The sequence below is a fragment of the Podarcis vaucheri genome, assembly GCF_965113315.1.
Source record: "Podarcis vaucheri genome assembly, chromosome: 4".
NCBI lineage: Eukaryota > Metazoa > Chordata > Lepidosauria > Squamata > Lacertidae > Podarcis > Podarcis vaucheri.
The window spans coordinates 12,174,801-12,195,525 of NC_138762.1; the positions used below are offsets into that span (position 1 = coordinate 12,174,801).

The 20,725-nt window shown below is 46.6% G+C and overlaps 1 protein-coding gene across 10 annotated transcripts in view; it reads right to left on the reverse strand.

The window, feature by feature from the left end:
• TENM4 (teneurin transmembrane protein 4) overlaps window positions 1-20,725 on the reverse strand; it is a 668,032-nt gene that overhangs the window by 299,565 nt on the left and 347,742 nt on the right. For 8 of the 10 annotated variants that reach the window (XM_082218946.1, XM_082218951.1, XM_082218952.1 and 5 more), the window contains one exon: window positions 12,314-12,523. The exons of the other annotated variants lie outside the window; for them this stretch is intronic. In XM_082218946.1, the coding sequence (XP_082075072.1) occupies window positions 12,314-12,523 (210 nt within the window). The remainder of the gene's footprint in view (window positions 1-12,313; window positions 12,524-20,725) is intronic. 10 annotated transcript variants of the gene reach the window in all.

A 20,725-nucleotide genomic window follows, 5' to 3' on the forward strand; every position in this document is an offset into this window, starting at 1 on the left:
CAGAAATCAGAGGAGGCTGGTTAAGACTTCACACAGGGATGTGTATTGCTCCTCACATCACCTCAATGACTCCTTGAGCTGAAGGAGACTTTATTGTTTCTCTAAAATACTTTCTGGCTACTTACTTTTCTGGGCCGGTTCCTGTTCAACATGGCTGACGAGCAAAACAAAAGGATAAAGAACCAGAGAGAGAGAGAAATTACACTACAAATCAACACTGGACATTTTAAAAATGAAATAAAATACAGAACCAGAGTGGTTGTAATTTGAGCCTTGTGTTTGGAGGTGCGGCGAGGTGCCAATGACAGCACTGGCTGTTTGATCTGCAGAGAGGCCGTTTTGTGCCTGGACTTTATCACTTAGCAATCCAGTGAGGACCGAGTCATGCACACCTTGACATGCTTAGGGAGCTGACATCAGAAGGACACCTCGACAATGCCAGGATCCTAAGTCCCAGGCTTTCAGCACATCGGAAATGAATGCATGGACCACCTCGATTTACGCCAAGCGACGCCCTCAAGGTGGGACAGGAAGTAAATAAGAGTTTCCAGGTGTCTCAAAATCCCAGACCGAAATAAGTGTTGGAATTATCCAGTAGTAATGCTGTTGGAAAGTTTGCAGGAGTTTTCATTGGATTTCTTGCGGTTTCAACCTTCTGTGCATTTTGCAATACAGCTGCAATTTTTATTTTTTAGTGATGGTTTCATCGTTTTCTCTCTTGCAAACTGCAAGAGCTCCCCACTAGCAATCAAGCCGTGTATAGATCTTACTTAAAGGTAAAGGGGCCCCTGACCATTAGGTCCAGTCATGGCCGACTCTGGGGTTGCGGCGCTCATCACACTTTATTGGCCAATGGAGCCAGCGTACAGCTTCCGGGTCATGTGGCCAGCATGACTAAGCCGCTTCTGGCGAACCAGAGCAGCGCATGGAAACGCCATTTACCTTCCCGCCGGAGCAGTACCTATTTATCTACTTGCACTTTGACATGCTTTCGAACTGCTAGGTTGGCAGGAGCAGGGACCGAGCAACGGGAGCTCACCCTGTTGCGGGGATCCGAACCGCCGACCTTCTGATCGGCAAGTTCTAGGCTCAGTGGTTTAACCCACAGCGCCACCTGCATCCCTATAGATCTTGCTTGGACATAGAATTATAGTATTGTAAAGTTGGGATTCCCAAGAGTCATCTAGTCTAAACCCCTGAAATGAATGAAACCTCCCCACAGCCATAAACATATTAAGGATGCCGCTATCTTATGGGCAAGTGTTGTAGTTCAGTGGTTAGAGCATCTGCCTTGCAAGTAGAAGGTCCCTCGCTCGGTCCCCATTGGCATCTCCAGGTAGGGATAATATTGAGAGGCAGTGTGGTATAGTGATTAGAGCATGGGTAGGCAAACTGAGGCCTGGGGGCTGGATCCGGCCCAATCGCCTTCTAAATCCAGCCCGTGGAAGGTCCAGGAATCCGCGTGTTTTTACATGAGTAGAATGTGTCCTTTTATTTAAAATGCATCTCTGGGTTATTTGTGGGGCATAGGAATTCGTTCATTCCCCACCTCCAAATATAGTCCGGCCCCCACAGTGGACCGGCCCCCTGCTGAAAAAGTTTGCTGACCCCTGGGTTAGGGTGTCAACCTAGAACCAGAGAATGCCAGGTTCATTTTTTTTTGAAGGTTCAAGACCTTTCTTTTTTTTATGATATTTATCAGAGAATGCCAGGTTCAAATCCCTCTCTACCAGTCCTGAAACTCACTGGGTGCCCTTGAACCAGTCCCTGTCTGTGAGGCTGACCTACCTCAGAAGGCTGTGGTTGCGAGGCTAAAGATGGCTGGGGAATTATAAAGTCTGCCCCGAGTTCCCTAGACTGGGGAATAAACCTAAGAGAGGAATACAACCGAAGGGTATGTTTCAACCTGCTGCACAACGGCAACTGTAAATGGCCTGGAAAAAAATATGTAATGAACAACAATTTCAGCAAGCTTTTCCTGGATTATTGTTCTTAAATTGATTCTACACTGCCTCTACTCTTCTAAGCCTTTTAATTTATTTTATTAGATTACGTAAGTGTTGCATTTTATTATTATTATTTATTAATGAGCATTGTTTCAAAGGTAAAGGTAAAGGACCCCTGACAGTTAAGTCCAGTCGCGAACGACTCTACGGTTGTGGCGCTCATCTCGCTTTACAGGCCAAGGGAGCCGGCGTTTGTCCACAGGCAGTTTTTCCGGGTCATGTGGCCAACAACAACAACACCATCATGAGAGAAACCCTGGGTGCTGGGAATTGTATCTCTAAGAGGGACAAACTATAATTCCCAATGTTCTTTTTGGAAAGCTGTGTGTTTTAAATGCATGGCAAGTACACAGCTCCAGTCTCTCATACAAAAAGGATTATTGTGAATGTGAACTCCACAACCTCTTTTTTTAAAAAAATAAAATAATGCTAATATTATTGAAGAGACTTTAGAAATCCTTGTACTGGCCTTGTATGGTAGGCCAGAATTATACTTGCAAGAAAGGGACGCGGGTGGCGCTGTGGGTTAAACCACAGAGCCTAGGACTTGCTGATCAGAAGGTTGGCGGTTCAAATTCCCGCGAGGGGGTGAGCTCCTGTTGCTCGGTCCCTGCTCCTGCCAACCTAGCAGTTCGAAAGCACGTCAAAGTGCAAGTAGATAAATAGGTACCGCTCCGGCGGGAAGGTAAACGGCGTTTCCGTGCGCTGCTCTGGTTTGCCAGAAGCGGCTTAGTCATGCTGGCTACATGACCCGGAAGCTGTACGCCGGCTCCCTCGGCCAATAAAGCAACATGAGTGCCACAACCCCAGAGTCGACCACGACTGGATCTAATGGTCAGGGGCCCCTTTACCTTTACCTTTAAGGTTGCCTGCCTAAGGCCCCCTTTGCAAGATGATTTCTGAGGTGCAATATGAACCCAGGACTGAGCCAACTCTGCTAGTAGACCTAAGCTCTTTTTGCAGGGTCCTTCCCTTTATTATCAGGCTCTTTCTTCCCACATCCACAATCTCGCCTTGCAAGCACAAGGAACAAACAAAAGCAAACAAATGAAAAAATGCCCAACAGAGCAAGGGCTCAAAGGTCAGCCACATTGCTGGGAACTTGACTGTACTGGCAAATGCTGGGGGAGGCAAATGGATCAGTTGTGAGCTGTTTTCCTAATGGAAGCAACAACACTGTACAGTGGTACCTCGGGTTACAGATGCTTCAGGTTACAGACTCCGCTAGCCCAGAAATAGTACTTCGGGTTAAGAACTTTGCTTCAAGATGAGAACAGAAATCGTGCTCCGGTGGCACGGCAGCAGCAGGAGGCCCCATTAGCTAAAGTGGTGCTTCAGGTTAAGAACAGTTTCAGGTTAAGAACGGACCTCCGGAACGAATTAAGTTCTTAACCCGAGGTACCACTGTATTACATTCATATCCCACCTTTTCTCCAAAGAGACCAATGTCTCCCCTTCTCCAATTTATACTCATAACATGCTTTTATTTTTGTTGATGGACTAAAGCGGTGTGGCATGTTGGTAGATGCTGAAAATTTATACCATCTGACTTTTGATTATTACTGTTCGTGATGTTAAAACGACCCCACCCCCAAACTTGAAACTGGGCAGGGAGCGGAAACAGCTCAGGAAGATAACTATTTGTACTGTCTGGGTACCGCTTTGCTCCTCTTATCGATATCTGAGCTATGAGAATAATTCTCAATTCTTCCTCTCCATAAATTCTGTTCCTTGAGAGAACTGCAGCTTTCTTTTGATGTGCCAGCTTCCTTGTTCATCAGGTGGAAGGGTGGATAAAATCAATTTAGGATAACTTTTCTTAAAGCTAACAGTTTCTGACAGGAAGGGCTATTTGACAGTGGAACGGGTCTGGCTCAAGAGTTTGTGGTCTCTCCTTCCTTAGAGGAATTTAATCAAAGTTTGGAAGGCCATCTGCCATGGATGCTTTAGCTGAGATTCCTGCATTGCAAGGGGTTGGACTAAAATTCAGGCTTCCTCAACCTTGGGCCTCCAGATGTTTTTGGCCTACAACTCCCATGATCCCTAGCTAGCAGGACCAGTGGCCAGGAATGATGGGAACTGTAGTCTCAAAACATCTGGAGGCCCAAGGTTGAGGAAGCCTGGACTAGATGACCCTCAAGGTCCCTTCCAAAGCCATTTCCAACTTGGGAGGAGAGGGGGTTGCGGGCAGAAATCCCTCCCACATCCCACGCGGCGGCTGGCCCTGCCCCCGTGAGAGTAGGGAATCCCCGGGCGTGTCGGCAACCCGGCCAGCCAATCAGCGGACCGGGGAGGCGTGGCCTAGCCTATTTAAGGCTAGGCACGCCCGGGGATCGCCCTCTTTGCCCCTTGCCAGCTGAGCGGTTTTACCCCTTAGGTTTTAGGTAGCTTTGACCTTGCTATGGACTTCGGTTGGCCGCTGCAAGGGGCCTGGTAGGAATTTTTCCAAGTTGGCACTCTTCGAGCCTTTTGGTTTTTTCTCCTACCTCGTAGCAAACGTCACAACTTATCCGGTGTTGGCGGTTAGGCATTGGCAGGGGTCTATTGTTATGCAAATAAAGGGGGAAGGAAACGCCATCACCTTCCCCAAAAGAAAAGGGTAGTCCAGTAGAGGACTCCGGGGAGCGTTGCCTTGTCCGAAACCTAGGGAGGTAAGGGCCTCCGGCACGCCCCAGAGCGGTGACACCCATTGGGATCCTAGTTGGAGTACTTCAACAGGACTCCCACGGCTTGTGGACAACCCTCCCCGGTCCCCATGCCGGGTAGTCGATAGGAGCCAATGCCTAAGGCCAATACCTTTCAATTCTGTAATCAATAAAGTTGTGGCCTTTTTATGCCAATTAACTTTAAATATTGTGTCTAGTGTCTTCATTTCACATGGGGGAGGGGACTTGCCACGCAACTCTTCTACGATTATATATACTAGTCACTCTTCTCCAGGATGAAGAGGAACCATTGATGAGGAACGGCTAAGGGAGCTGGGCATGTTTAGCCTGGAGAAGAGGAGGTTAAGGGGTGAGATGATAGCCATGTCCAAATATATAAAAGGATGTCACATAGAGGAGGGAGAAAGGTTGTTTTCTGCTGCTCCAGAGAAGCGGACACGGAGTAATGGACCCAAACTACAAGAAAGAAGATTCCACCTAAACATTAGGAAGAACTTCCTGACAGTAAGAGCTGTTCGACAGTGGAATTTGCTGCCAAGGAGTGTGGTGGAGTCTCCTCCTTTGGAGGTCTTTAAGCAGAGGCTTGACAACCATATGTCAGGAGTGCTCTGATGGTGTTTCCTGCTTGGCAGGGGGTTGGACTCGATGGCCCTTGTGGTCTCTTCCAACTCTATGATTCTATGATATATATATAAGGTTTTTCATATAATTTCCAAAAATCATATAACATATATTCTTATCTTATACAATATTTTGGAATTCCATCAACTACATCTGAATATTTTCCAGTCTTTATCACTTAATCTGCATTTCATTAATTTCACTATTGCTTTTAATAATGCTTAACTAATAACCCTATTCATAAATTTTCTCAGCAATATTTCGCATAATCCTCCTTACAAAACTTATTGTAGTCCTACTAGCGTAATCTGTTGATTACAGTTACTGTTCAAGTAGTTCACAAATTTACTCCAGTCTTCTGAGAATCTCTGATCCTGACGGTTTTGGATCCTTCCTGTCATCTTATCCAATTCAGCATAGTCCATTAATTTTGTCCGCCATTCTTCTTTTGTCGGTAATTCTTCTTGTTTCCATTTCTGTGACAATAGTACTCTTGGTGTCATTGTCACGTATAAAAAGAGTTTATTATCTTCTTCCACCATTCTATAACAACCCTGGGAGGTAGATTAGGCTGAGAGAAAGCGACTGGCCCAAGGTCACCTGCAGAGCTCCACCGCTGAGTGGGGATACAAACCCATGTCCCCCAGGTCCTAGTCCAACACTCTAACCACTACACCACACTGTCATATCAATGTACAAGCCTTCAGTCTACCAAAGGGACAGAGAAGGCAATTGGCTTATTTGCACAAAGCTGGGAAGGCAAAATTAGCAGAGCAAAAGGTGAAAAAGGCTCAGGCACAGCATGGTGATGCCAGTGTCCGACTCTTCATGACCCCCTGGACCAGAGCACGCCAGGCACTCCTGTCTTCCACTGCCTCCCACTATTTGGTCAAACTCATGTTGGTAGTTTCCAGAACACTGTCCAACCGTCTCGTCCTCTGTCGCCCCCCTCTCCTTGTGCCCTCCATCTTTCCCAACATCAGGGTCTTTTCCAGGGAGTCTTCTCTTCTCATGAGATGGCCTCAGCTTCAGGATCTGTCCTTCCAGTGAGCACTCAGGGCTGATTTCCTTAAGAATGGAGAGGTTTGATCTTCTTGCAGTCCATGGGACTCTCAAGAGTCTCCTCCAGCACCATAATTCAAAAGCATCCATTCTTCAGAGATCAGCCTTCTTTATGGTCCAGCTCTCACTTCCATACATCACTACTAGGAAAACCATAGCTTTAACTATACGGGCCTTTGTCGGCAAGGTGATGTCTCTGCTTTTTAAGATGCTGTCTAGGTTTGTCATTGCTTTTCTCCCAAGAAGCAGGCGTCTTTTAATTTCGTGACTGCTGTCACCATCTGCAGTGACCATGGAGCCCCAAAAAGTAAAATCTCTCACTGCCTCCATTTCTTCCCCTTCTAATTTATTGCAAATGTTTAGGACTGGGGTGCGCATAAATATCAGAAGACTCCATCAGGGAAAGCCAATTTCACTGCTGGTTATCAGATAGGGCTAGTCCTTGAGGAATTCGCCACCTCTTTGTCAAGGACCCTCTCCCTACTTAGAGCTCATTGACTTGAGGATGCGAATCTGGCAAGAGCAAGCCCATTTCCTTTTTGCAAATGTTGAAGGCTGAGCTAACCACTTAGTCAATTGGAACAATGCTTTGCGGATTGGAGTCTGAGGCATCAGTAACCCAACCTTTAAGTTCCAAAAAAAAACCCTAACTTGCTTTTGTTTGTTCCCCTTTGTATGTTTAGGTTTCACCCTTGATCAGAATCTTATTTAGGGGGTCTCCCAGGGCAAGGAGCATCAGGGAGAGAGAGAATTAGTGCCTTTCTCTGACAAAAGGATGGTTAAAAGCACTTGGAAACTGCAGAACTGGATGCAAACGTCAGCTGATCACCTGATAAAATTGTTAAGTGTGGTTTTGGGGGGAGGGGGCCACACAACCCAATGCTCCCCTTAACACACATACGCACACACTGCATATATGGAAATTGTACATCTGGAAGGCTTCTAAGATTAATTTATTTTTAAATAAACTTTTGTACCACTTTTCTTTTTTTTTAAAAAAAAAACACCTGTACTGCTTATTTTCTCCATCCTCCCGGAGCTACTGCTGTTGCGACTCCTTGTGTTTTTTTAAGGTTTTGACCCCCACTCCCTGAAAATAATCTCCCTTGATTATTTATAATCACATTAAATGTGATTCAGTTAGCTGTCTCGGGTCTTAGGAAAGAGGGGTGTTGGGCGGGGGAGAGCCCAAGTCTTTTAATTTTATTCCGTTTCACTTTTAATTTGTACACCAACTTTCTATGCACAAAGAGGTTTACAAGCTGCAAAAGCAAGAAAATGGCAACAAGGATCATACTTGTAATAACCCCCTGATCTTATACAAAAAGACACAATAACTGAAAAACAAACAACATATCAAATAAAGCAATATTCAATAATCCATTAGTATAGTAAACAGTAAAATTAAACATCAGAAAATAATAATTCAACAGTTAACACTTATCTATTATCTATTATTATTATTATTATTATTATTATTATTATTATCAATTATTATTACTATTATTATTATTATTTATACCCCGCCCATCTGGCTGGGTTTCCGCAGCCATTCTGGACAGCTCCCAACAGATTAAAAACAGAATAAAACATCATACATTAAAAATTTCCCTAAACAGGGCTGCCTTCAGATGTCTTCTAAAAGTCAGATAGTTGTTTATTTCCTTGACATCTGATGGGAGGGCGTTCCACAGGGCGGGTGCCACCACCGAGAAGGCCCATTACAATGAAGAATTACTAAACTATAATCAATAAAAATAACATCAAGTCACAATGAATGAAATGCCACAAAACATACAAAGCCATGTGAAAGTATCCAACTGATCCAACAATTAATGTATAAATAAGTGGTACCTCAGGTTAATAACAGTTTCAGGTTAAGAACGGGCCTCCGGAATGAATTAAGTTCATAACCAGAGGTACCACTGTATTTTTCTAATTTAAAGGTCGAATGGTGCACATCCATGTATACTGGCGGTGGGAAAGGCCAGGAAGATTTTGAGAACCTGTGTGGTAGGGGCTACTGATTTTTTAAAAAGAAAAAGATAGGTGCCAAATGGCTCCTTAAACCAGGGTTGCAGTCACAAAAATGGAATGTCTAGTTGCCATTTCAGGGCAAGACGGCTCTCAAGTCTTATTTTTCAAAGGATGGACTGACTGTGATTGATTCTCTGGCTAGTTCAGATGACAACATTGAGCTGGGTCAAGAGCTTTTGAGAACTTTAAGAAGAAAAGTCATTTGATCCAGGGACAGTCCACATATATATTGGCCTATTCCGACCTCCTTTTCTTAATGCTGACTGCTCCTGTTCAGGCTGACCAGAACAAGCAATTTGTGTTCCAGAAATCCATTCCAATTGTGCAGATAAAATATAGCTGGTAGAATTCCAAAGGATGGTGTGTGTGTGTGTGTGTGTGTGTGTGATATCCAGATCCAATGACCCCCAAATGGTGAAGACATCAGGTGCCATCTTAGCCCCCAGGCATCTTCTCTTAGTCATAAGCGGTCGAAAGCCAGGTGTAGAATGAAACCATTCACATTACAAAAACTACCATTAGGGTATCAAGAATTTCAAAAGGAGGGGGGTCCATGGCTTGGCATTTTAAAAACAGGGGGTCTGCAGTACTTAGCTAATTGGGAACCACTGCTCTAAGCAGTGATTTTATTGGGGGGGGGAGACTCAGGGGTACGCATACCCCTAAACATTTTGTGAATCTGATGGTGAATTCATTTCCTTTCCCGGTGATTTTCTTGAGTCAAAGTGAGAGTACCCAGTGGCGTCGCAATGGGGGGGCATAGGGGTGGCACGCCCCAGGTTCCATGTCTGCGGGGGTGACAAGAAGTCACCCCACAGGGGCTCGTGGCAGTGTGAGCAACCATCGCATCACCGCACGTGCATGTGGAGGATCCTCCATTCATGGCTGCAGCCGCGAGCAGAGAACCCTGGCGCCGGTGCCAAACCACTAAGTACAGCGTATGTGCGGCGTTGCATGCATGCACTGTGCATAGCGACACCGCACATGCACTGTATAGCAGTTTGCCGCCGGTGCTGCTCCAGCACCGTCCATATGATGCTGGGATTCCTCTGTTGCCGCTACAGCCGTGAGCAGAGGATCCGGCACCTTCCATATGGCACTGGAGCGCCGGCGGCAGCAAATCACTATACAGCGCATGTGCGGTGTCACTATGTACAGTGCACGCATCGTGCGTAGTGACGCCGCACATGTGCCCTATGTAGCGACGCCAGCCCTGGGTGTCACAACGCCTTCCTTCACCCTTGAGAGTACCTCTAAACATTTTTTTTGGGGGGGAAGCCATTTGCAAAGATACGAGACAAAAAAAATGTATTTGGTTAAAACGATAAGATCAGTTGAAATGCCCACTGGAATAGTCTTCAGTAGGGTGCCGGAAGTTTGGGGGGGCCCTCTCTGACTTCAACTGGAAGGCAGTTCCATATAATAGGGACCCCAATACTAAACTAACAACTCCTGGTGGGTCCAAGAGGTGCATCTGAGTCATGGTGGGCCATAAACACTGACTCCCCAAAGACTTCAGCAATTGGGCAGGGATATAAGGAAGATATCCTGGAGCCAAATTGTTAAGGGCCTTGTAACCTAATGCAAGAACCGGGAGCTTTAAAATACGAGTTGCCAGTGCAGGCTTCTGAGAACTGGAGTTAAATGCTGGCAATAGCTTGTCTCCCATAAACTGCCTAACGGTAAAGGTAAAGGGACCCTTGACCATTAGGTCCAGTTGTGAATGACTCTGGGGTTGCGGCACTCATCATGCTTTACTGGCCGAGGGAGCCGGCGTACAGCTTCCAGGTCATGGGGTCAGCATGAGTAAGCCACTTCTGGCGAACCAGAGCAGTGCACGGAAACGCCGTTTACCTTCCCGCCGGAGTGGTACCTATTTATCTACTTGCACTTTGATGTGCTTTTGAACTGCTAGGTTGGCAGGAGCAGGGACCGAGCAATGGGAGCTCACCCCGCAGCGGGGATTCGAACCGCCAACCTTCTGATCGGCAAGTCCTGGGCTCTGTGGTTTAACCCACAGCGCCACACACATCCCACATTACACGTTATAGGGTGGTATACGTCCCTATATAAACTGCCTAGCCACTGGCATTTTGCACAAGCTGGAACCTCCACACCAGGCCCCAGGGTAGCCCCATGCAAAGCGCATTGAAGTAACCAAGGCTGCCATTTGATCAGCATAGGACCTGGCTTGACTCACTTCCTTGAGTTACCTGCTCCGCACACATGAAGTCTTCTTCTTGCTTTTATGGCGCAGTTGTCTAGCTTAGATTGTGCCGTGATCTGCAGAGACCTGATATGATGCTATTGATTGGTGGCTGGGGACTTGTAAGCACATGTAATAGCTGTGCAACTTAGATGTTTTCTCGCACTCTGCCCAGAAACTTTTTAATTTCAAGAGTTGGCAAATGTATCAATAACCACCCCCTAAAACAAAACTGTTGACATACGTATTTGCAGAGGCTCTTAATTGCATTGACTGGAGTTGGGAACATAGCCGAGGTATTAATTAAGCTAATACTCATTTCATAGATTTTGCCCTGTCCAGTTTGGGACTACTGCACCAATCATATTAAAAAATAAAAATTCTGTAGAACTTCAGGATTCTCTGTACACTGAAACATATCACAGATTCAGGTACCAGGTGGCAAAGGTGGACGAAGCCAGAATAACAGATTTGGAATGAAAGATGGAACATGTGGGATTAGGAATCAAGTGTAAAGCCAAGCTGGCTGTGCCTAATATAACCTTAATATAACCTGCAAACTCCAAGAATTTCTTTTCCCCTCTCCCCAACCCAATCCAATATTTTACTCAAAGTAGCATCCATGCACGCAAACAACTCACTTTTTTTCAAAAATCCCGACACGTGTAGAACAAGTGGCTATTTTTACAGCCTCCAAATTCACAAGGTACTCCTTGCAGCTGTCTCAGCCAGAAGCTGCAAAAACAACACACACCCCTTTTTTAAAAGGCTCCTGCAGTTTCTGAAGTCAAAAGACACTCTCTCCTGATCTGTTAGGACCCAATCGGACTGGGGAGAAAAACACCACCACCAGTATTTCTGAAAAGCATAAATATCACCTGATTTTATAATATAGGTCACAAAAATAAACTGCACATGGACAAACACAAATGCGGTTGACACGTTTTCCTGGAACAAAACATAAGGATTCGCTTGAAGTTGTGAAAAGATCCAAGGTTTCTTTGACTCTCCCAGTACTGATATACTGTATCATTTTAATTTTTCATTCAGAAACAGAGACTCCAAAATTCAGCAGGGGAAACAACAAGAAGAAACACATCCTACCAGCACCTCTGCTGGCAAAACCTTTAGCAAAATTCAAAACAGAATGCATGGGATTTAACCGAATGGTCCAGTTGGTTATATTTAAACACACAAGCGACCCAGAGAAGACTGCCGGGAGAGAGGTGGGCTGAACGTTAAGTCAGTGAAATCTGTAACGCAGGACAAATGTTTTTGCCACCCTGGCTGCAAAATCTCCATCCGATGCACGCCGCGTGGAATTTACCCCAACCCACACATTCTTTCTGCAGCTCTAAAAATGCAACTTGAGATCAGGCCAGGCCGAACCACCCCCTAACCATTCAGCCATGGGGGGTGGGGGGTCCGAAATCAGCAAAAGTTGCAGAGTTGAGCTGCAATGCAAAGCAAGCCCGCCCACGCAACCAACCCTCCTCCCCTGCAAAACACACACACACACAAAAATCCATTTGCAAAACTTCGAACAGTAAGATGCAACAAAAGAAGTGTTCCCAATTGTAATGCACGCTTGGCAATGCATCTTGCTCAAACATTTCAAATACAAAATAACCAACAAATACATACATACATACATATATATACTGTATATATTTAAAGCAGTAACACATTTAAGTAGGTAGATAGAATGAACTCACCAATAGAAGGGAGGGAGAGGTTCCCAGAGCCACTTTTAACTAAGAATGAATTGGGGGCAAACTCTTCGTCAGAGTCAGAGTCCTGACTTGGCTGGGCCACCCCATTGCCTAGCAACCTCCTCTGGCTCTCATTGGCTGGCGGGGAGGGGGGAGGGGAGGGGGTTTGCTCAATAGGGGTTGATGAAGCAGATGAACAATGCAAGGGAGGACCTGTTAAACACAAGACACAAAACACAGACAGAAAATAAATAACTGAAAATTGCAACCCAAAAAAGGAAAACAAAAGAAGGAAGGGAAACACCAGGACAACAAGGGGGGGACGGACAAAGATACATCAAACAAACACACACACACACAAAAACATGCACAGAGACGCAGATAACTTATTAGCAAAGCCTATGCGAGGAATCACCATTTGCAAATACAGTAAACTGAGCACAGTTTGGGCTGCCCCCTTGCGAAGGAGAAGATCCCATTCAATCCACTGGTAGAGATGACCTCTGAATAAATGCACACAGATGCATAAGGCATTCAGGTGTAGTCTTGATTAAGCAGGGATTAAATAACAAGGGGAATCCTGCCGTTTTCAGACATTGGTTAGAAAGCTCTTGAGTTTCCTGTTGTATATGACTTCGGGGGTGGGGAGAAAGGTTCTTGTGATTTTAAGCAGCCGGCTGGAGAGGGAATCCCAGAGTATTGAGGCTGGATTTAATCATACATCGCTGCGATTTCTAAGCCCAGTGATCATGCCCTCCGAGGAGGAGACGGAAGGTTGCACCAGCAGGCGATTGCATGATGAAACTGAGCCGTAACAGATAAGGAGCAAAAGTCAATCGAACATCAAGAGAGAGGGTGCTTTGGAGTGCGGAACGCTAGGGGCGGAGAGATGCTTCGTAGGGTATCATTTGATGAGGGGGTCCTTCTCCTTGACAGAAGGGAAGGAAGGGGCTTGCCCCAGTGGCACAGCTGGAAAGGGCTGCAGCGCAACAGGTAGAGCATCTGCTTTCCATGGGGGCGAGGTCTCAGGATCACCCCCCCCCCCAAACGTCCAGATATAGGACTGGAAATCCTGCCTGCCTGAGATATTGCAGAGCTGCTGCCAGTCAGTGCCAATGATGCTCAGCCAAATGGACCAATTCTCTGGCTCATTATGTAAAGGTAAAGGGACCCCTGACCATTAGGTCCAGTCGTGGCCGACTCTGGGGTTGCGGCGCTCATCTCGCTTTACTGGCCAAGGACGCTTTACTGCGTTTGTCTGCAGACAGCTTCTGGGTCATGTGGCCAGCATGACTAAGCCGCTTTTGGGGAACCAGAGCAGCGCACGGAAACACCGTTTACCTTCCCGCCGGAGTGGTACCTATTTATCTACTTGCACTTTGATGTGCTTTTGAACTGCTAGGTTGGCAGGAGCAGGGACCGAGCAACGGGAGCTCACCCCGTTGCGGGGATTCGAACCAGCAACCTTCCGGTCGACAAGTCCTAGGCTCTGTGGTTTAACCCACAGCACCACCCTGGTTCAGTGTATGGCAGCTCCCAATGTTTCTGCGACACACGGCAGGATTGGAAAGAAAGGGAGCTCAACAAATCTTTGTTATTTCCATAGCATACAGGTGTGGCCAACACATAACTCTGTCTGCCATGGCTTCATTTACACACGCAGCCGCCACGCTGGACCCAGAAAATATAAAATTTGCCACCCAACCGGGGGCCTCTGGCAGAGAAGAAGGTTTCCTGTCAGTATTTTTTTGCATGCACAAAATGGGATAATAGGTTTTATTGCAGTTAAAGTGGATTAAAGCACTCTTGTCGCCCTGGTGCAATAAATCCAGTTTTTTGTGTTTTTTTTAAGTTGTATTTGGAAACTGATGGGGGAAATGTACTGAAAAGCGTAGGATGGTGTAATAATTAACAGGAAGGTGCATAAACACCCCACATTCAAATCACTGTCATATGACCTCTCCACAAACAAATCCTCAATAGAGATGGGCACTGAACCCGTTCTGCTAATTCTCTGAGGTTGAAAGTATCCAACAAAGTAAAATCAAACACACAGAAAAAATTCACAGTAACTCATTTCTTAAAACAACTGGATCATCGCCGCTTGCAGGCTAAAACGCAGCATTAAAAAAATGAAGCCCTCAGAACCAGGGCTAACCATTTATAAAAGTCATCAGCAGGAGAATCAAAGGTTTGTTTTTTAAAAGGAAATTCTTTAAATGACAGCGGAACATAGATGAAGAGGGAGAGGGCCAGGTTAGTTATAACATTTTTATTTTGAAAATGTTTAAGAGAAGGTGAGATTATTATTTCTCTTAGTAACTGGATTTTCCTATTCTATTCTAATCTGAAAATGTTGCCTCCATTTCCCAGCTTTTAAAAACTTTATACTTATTATCATAATTTATCATCATTGAAAGCTAGATGCTCCTATTTTGTTTTGGCTTGTGTATACATATATAGTATGTTATTTACTAGTAAAGGTTTGTTTGTTTGTTATTAAAGAGTTTGATGCAAATGTAAAAGTTTGATTTTTAAATAAATAAATGGGAAACAAGTTAATCTTCTGGAGCAGGGAGTAATTTTTCCTATTGGCCATTGTTATTATTACTATTTATTTATTTTTAAAGTGTGTCCTTTTTGGGGGAGTTTCCCTCCATTCATATCTCGCTGCTGCCTGAAAGGCAGGATTTACGCAGCAAATTACATCTGAGGGTCTTGTAGACTCTACAGGAACCATAGAGTCATAAGAGTTGAAGGGATCCCAAGGGTCATCTAGACCAACCCCCTGTAACGCAGGAAATCTACACCCTGTGTGTGTACACATGTTTATTTGTGTGCCTGCGTGGGTGCCCTCTGATGATCTGTGGCCATCCTGGGAACTTGGAAACCCCAAAACTAGGCTCAACAGAACATGGCAATTTGGCTGCAAAACCTGCCCCAAACACCATGCACCTGTTTTAGTCTGGTTGTCACAGGCACCCAACAGTCCACAATTGCACACTTCGTTGCACACCCCATAGCGAATTTTGAACTGTTTCCAACCTTTTGACATGTAAAGAGCGGGTGCATATCTGCATGAAATCCATCCTTCCCGTTCTAGGCTGCAGTTTGGCTTAGTTTAAAGATAAAAAAGGTTCCCGTTGTTGCAATTGATAGGTAAAGGTAAAGGGACCCCTGACCATTAGGTGCATTCGTGGCCAACTCTGGGGTTGCGGCGCTCATCTCGCTTTATTGGCCAAGGGAGCCGGCGTACAGCTTCCGGGTCATGTGGCCAGCATGACTAAGCCACTTCTGGCGAACCAGAGCAGCGCACGGAAACGCCGTTTACCTTCCCGCCAGAGTGGTACCTATTTATCCAATTGCACTTTGACATGCTTTCGAACTCCTACGTTGGCAGGAGCAGGGACCAAGCAACGGGAGCTCACCCCGTCACGGGGATTCAAACTGCTGACCTTACGATCAGCAAGCCCTAGGCTCTGTGGTTTAACCCACAGCGCTACCCGCGTCCCACTTGCAATTGATAGTAAAAAGGTAAAGGGACCCCTGACCATTAGGTCCAGTCGTGGCCGACTCTGGGGTTGCGGCGCTCATCTCTCTTTATTGGCCAATGGAGCCAGCATACAGCTTCCGGGTCTTGTGGCCAGCACGACTAAGCCGCTTCTGGCGAACCAGGGCAAACACCGTTTACCCTCCATCTTTCCAACATCAGGGTCTTTCCCAGGGAGTCTTCTCTTCTCATGAGGTGGCCAAAGTCTTGGAGCCTCAGCTTCAGGATCTGTCCTTCCAGTGAGCACTCAGGGCTGATTTCCTTCAGAATGGAGAGGTTTGATCTTCTTGCAGTCTATAGGACTGTCAAGAATTTCCTCCAGCACCGCTTTCCCTTAGGACACCCCTATTTTCATCAGAGAAGTGTATGGAGTTTTTTGACCCCCTGAGCCAAGGGGATAAGTAATTCTACAACCTTTAGAAGACATCTGAATGCTGCACTGTGTAGGGAATGTTTTTTTTTAAAGGTTAATGTTTTTTTTTAAAGGTTAATGTTTTATTATTTTAATGTTTTATTTTTTTATTTTGACTATGGCAGACCAACACGGCTACCTATCTGTAAATGTTTTATTATATTTTTCTATATGTTGTAGGCCAGCCAGAGTGGCTGGGGCAACCCAGTCAGATCGATGGGGTATTATTATTATTATTATTATTATCCCTATTTTCATCAGAGAACAACCAACAACCACTGCAGGAGAGACCAGAGATCACTGGGCCAGCATCCTGTTCCCACGGCAACAAACCAGAGATGCCTACAGGAAGCAGGACCATGTGTGTCACAGCAGTCAAGTTCTGAGCACAGCGCCACTCCAAGAAGGCCTTCCCAAAATTCCCAGGAACATCACTAAAACTGACCTTTTATTATTATTATTATTATTATTTTACAAACGCCCTGGGAACGGGAGGCAGAAAGTAGCGTAATCCCGGGGAGCGACCGCGCACTTTCCGTTAACTGCAAAGCAAACAAATCGCCCCGAGAAATTTGTGCCAGACTCTGCAAAAACAACAAAAATAAAACTTTATAATACTTTCTAACATGTTGTATAAAAGTTACGGGCTGGCGTAACCAAAACCATACGGCGACTGCACAGTATCTCTTTCCAAGAGGCATGCGGGGAGGGTCGGGACGGGGGGGGGGGGACCGGCAAAGGGTTTTATCTGTTCAGCATTGCCTCCCCCGCACCCACCCAGAAAAAAAGATTTGCTAAGGTTCAGAGAACTAAAAGCCCATTTCTCCTCCTTCGCTTCCTCCCTTCCTCGCATTTGGTCGCTGGACCATGTCACGATGGCAGGGGGGCTGGCGTGAAATCCCCTCCCTGGTTTATGTCGAGCTGGCCTTGTACATTGTCGAAACTGCACATCGCTCCTCACCCCACCCCCTTCTCTCTCTTTGTCAGTAGGGTTTTGATCACAGCTTGTGCTGCGGCCCCATCCCTGAGGCCCCGAAGTTTCGGAGCAAGCAGATGAATGAAGCCCCCAGCCCTCCCATGTTAAAAGGTGCACCGTGTAATTCAGACCCCCGTCCCCCGAAGACCAAAGTGCAACTATAACTCCATCTGTACAAGAGAGAGAGATTTGGTCTCACCCCATGGCCACATATATCACATCCACGCAATGCTGACAAAGCCAAACACCACCAATGTTGTTCCGCTGCTTTGTTTACCACTGGCGACAATGTAACCTTAGGTAAAGGTAAAGGGACTCCTGACCATTAGGTCCAGTCGTAACCGACTCTGGGGTTGCGGCGTTCATCTTGCTTTATTGGCCGAGGGAGCCGGCATACAGCTTCCAGGTCATGTGGCCAGCATGACTAAGCTGCTTCTGGCGAACCAGAGCAGTGCACGGAAACGCCGTTTACCTTCCCGATGGAGCAGTACCTATTTATCTACTTGCACTTTGACGTGCTTTCAAACTGCTAGGTTGGCAGGAGCAGGGACCGAGCAACGGGAGCTCACCCCGTTGCGGGGATTCGAACTGCCAACCTTCTGATCGGCAAGTCCTAGGCTCTGTGGTTTAACCCACAGCGCCACCCGCGTCCCAGCGATGTAACCTTACCCATGGTCTGTTCTCCCATTTACAGACGTACCTATCCGCACTGGTCAGAATGCAGGGTTCCTAATCTCCCCACTGCCTGAACAAGGTTTTCTGGAGCCCCGGAAACTCACAGTGGTCTCACCCCACTCCAAAATTCTCTCTGCATCCCAAATAAAATGGAGTCCTGCAGTTAACTACTGGGCTGGTTCAGGTCAGCCTATGGAATTAAGCCTCAGGTGCATGTCATATGGCCCCATTTCCCCCTAGATTAGCCACGTCTGCTATATACAAAGAATCATTTTCTCAGGTGTCAGTAGCGAGACAGCAATAAATCACACAGAGTAAGTGAAACGAACTCTTTACTGGAAGAAATAGGGGGTCTGCTCAGGGATGCCCGGCCTAATGAGCACAGCAACTCTTCTTTGGTAGGTCTTGACCCTATGAGGCAGTTGTGGAGGCTGAAGGTCCCAGAATTCCCAGAGCAACCTAAATCTCCTCCCCTCCCAGGTCCTTTCCAAGCAGTCCGAGACTGCGCCCATGTCTCCCTCTGCTCCTCACATTTCATACCTCTCCTGGTCCTGTGGGGACCAGGGAGCTGGGAAGCTTGTTGCAGCAGAAGGGGGAGACACCTTGGCTTCTTCACCAGCCTGATTCATCTCTGCCTCTTGGCCTCCTCCTCCCACCCTGTTGCCTATCTGGCACGGACTCTCCCTTCTCACTAAACCCTGTTACCCCTTTAGCTTCCGACACCACCTCCTCTTCCCAGGCTTCTCCCTCTTCTCCCTTTGACCACTCATCATTGTCCCACCACCAACCCCCAGGCTCTGAGCCTTCTCCTTTCGGGGTTCCCCCACTGGTTCCTCTCGCCACTCCTCTGTGTCCAGTCAGTCCATGACATTGTGGGTGGGGAACGACCTGCCCATGGGCCAACTTTGGCCTGCTAGGCTGTTTCAGGCAAACAGCACCAGAGTTTGCCATTCAGAAGCCTATGGAGACCTGGCAGGAAGGACAATGAATGGCAATACTAGCTGGGTAAGGCTGGATGCTGGTGGAGCTGTGGTCTAAACCACAGAGCCTAGGGCTTGCAGATCTGAAGGTCGGCAGTTCGAATCCCCGTGGCAGGGTGAGCTCCCGTTGCTCGGTCCCTGCTCTTGCCAACCTAGCAGTTCGAAAGTTTAAGCCCATTTCATATGCACTACTGACTGAGCTATCCCAGCTGGAATGTGGCTCTGAGGCTGGAGAAAAGGTCCTCCGTGCTTGATGAAGATGCTAAACATCGTGCGTGGTATTTTGAGAAGCAAATGATTTCTCTCTGCACTGCTTGTAACTTTACGCATTTCTACACGGAAATAATGAATCTTGTTTACCCCTAAGCTGAGTGCCTTTCAGCAAAGTGCACCTTAGCAACTGCTTTCATTTACCATTTCCAGGTCTCTCTCTCTCTCTCTCTCTCTCTCTCTCTCTCTCACGCCTTTCAGCCTCAGATATTTTTACACATCCTCTGAAGGCTTCTTGGAACAAGGTGTCAAAGAGTTGGCATGCAGTTGTCAGCAGGTTATTTGTTCCTGGGGGGGGGTGCGTCATTGAAAGTGGGAGGGAGACAACAGAGGGAGAGAAAGAGGGGAGAGGGTGGAAGGAATGAAAGAGGAGGAGGAGGGGAATACCAGAATTGGGTGGACCAAGGCCCCAAACTGCACAGGATGGGGAGGGAGTAGTTGTAAATTCTGGGGTGCATGTTGTTCATGGCTATGCCCTTTCTATACCAAGGTTTCCCAAACTTAGCTCTCCAGCTCTTTGTTGGACTACAACTCCCAGTATCCTTAATTCGCAGAACCAGTAGTCAGAGATGATGGGAATTGTAGTCCAAAAACAGTGGGGGACCCAAGTCTGATAAACCTTGTTCTATACAGGAAAAATGACCAGTGTGGACATTATAGCTTCAATACTAAGCCAGTTTCTTTGCTCCCCGCAACTCCGCTTAGAATCCAGCCTGATGGGAAGCATGGGAAAAGCTACCTTATACTGAATCAGACCCATTGTCCATCTAACTTAGTATTGTCTACACCGACTGGCAGCAGCTTCCCAGGGTTTTAGGCAGGGGAAATTCCCTGCCCTGCCTAGCAATGCTAGGGATTGAACCCGATACTTTCTGCATGCAAAGCAAATCCCCCGCCACTGTGCTGCAGTTCCTCTCCGAATGAAGAGTTCTGTTGGACCCTAAAGCTTGCTCATGCTTAGTGACATTTTGGCTGCTCATAATAAAAGGACCTGAGCATCTTAAAACAAGGAGTTCAGCCCTTAGCCATGCATACTAATGAAACCTCCCTCTTCCTCTGCTTAGCTTGTTTGGTGGATTTCCCTCCGGGGAGGAAAAAAGGCTCATTTATTGCCCCGTGCAGAAGAGGGGCATATAATCTTCTGTCCTGTGCAGAAGATTGGGATGCTGGGCTGGGACTGATGCACACCTTAAATGGGGATTGCTGGAGGAGCATATGCTTTGCACATGACGAACTGCTCAAGGGATTATACAGCATACCCATGTAGGAAACAAGTCCTGTACATGAAAGAGTCCTAAACATGTCACTGTGTTGCGTGGTCCCCGCTTGTCTTTCCCACAGCAAATTTTAGCGTTACCCAGCTCACTTGTATGGATCTATGTCTGAAAGAGTGTGCAAAAGCTATGGGGGAAATGTATTGCCCTGCCTGCACAAGTAGGCGCATAGGGCGCAGGTGGTGCTGTAAATTAAATCTAAACCAATGAGCCTCTTGGGCTTGGTGATCAGAATGTCAGTGGTTTGAATCCTCACAACGGAGTGAGCTCCCATTGCT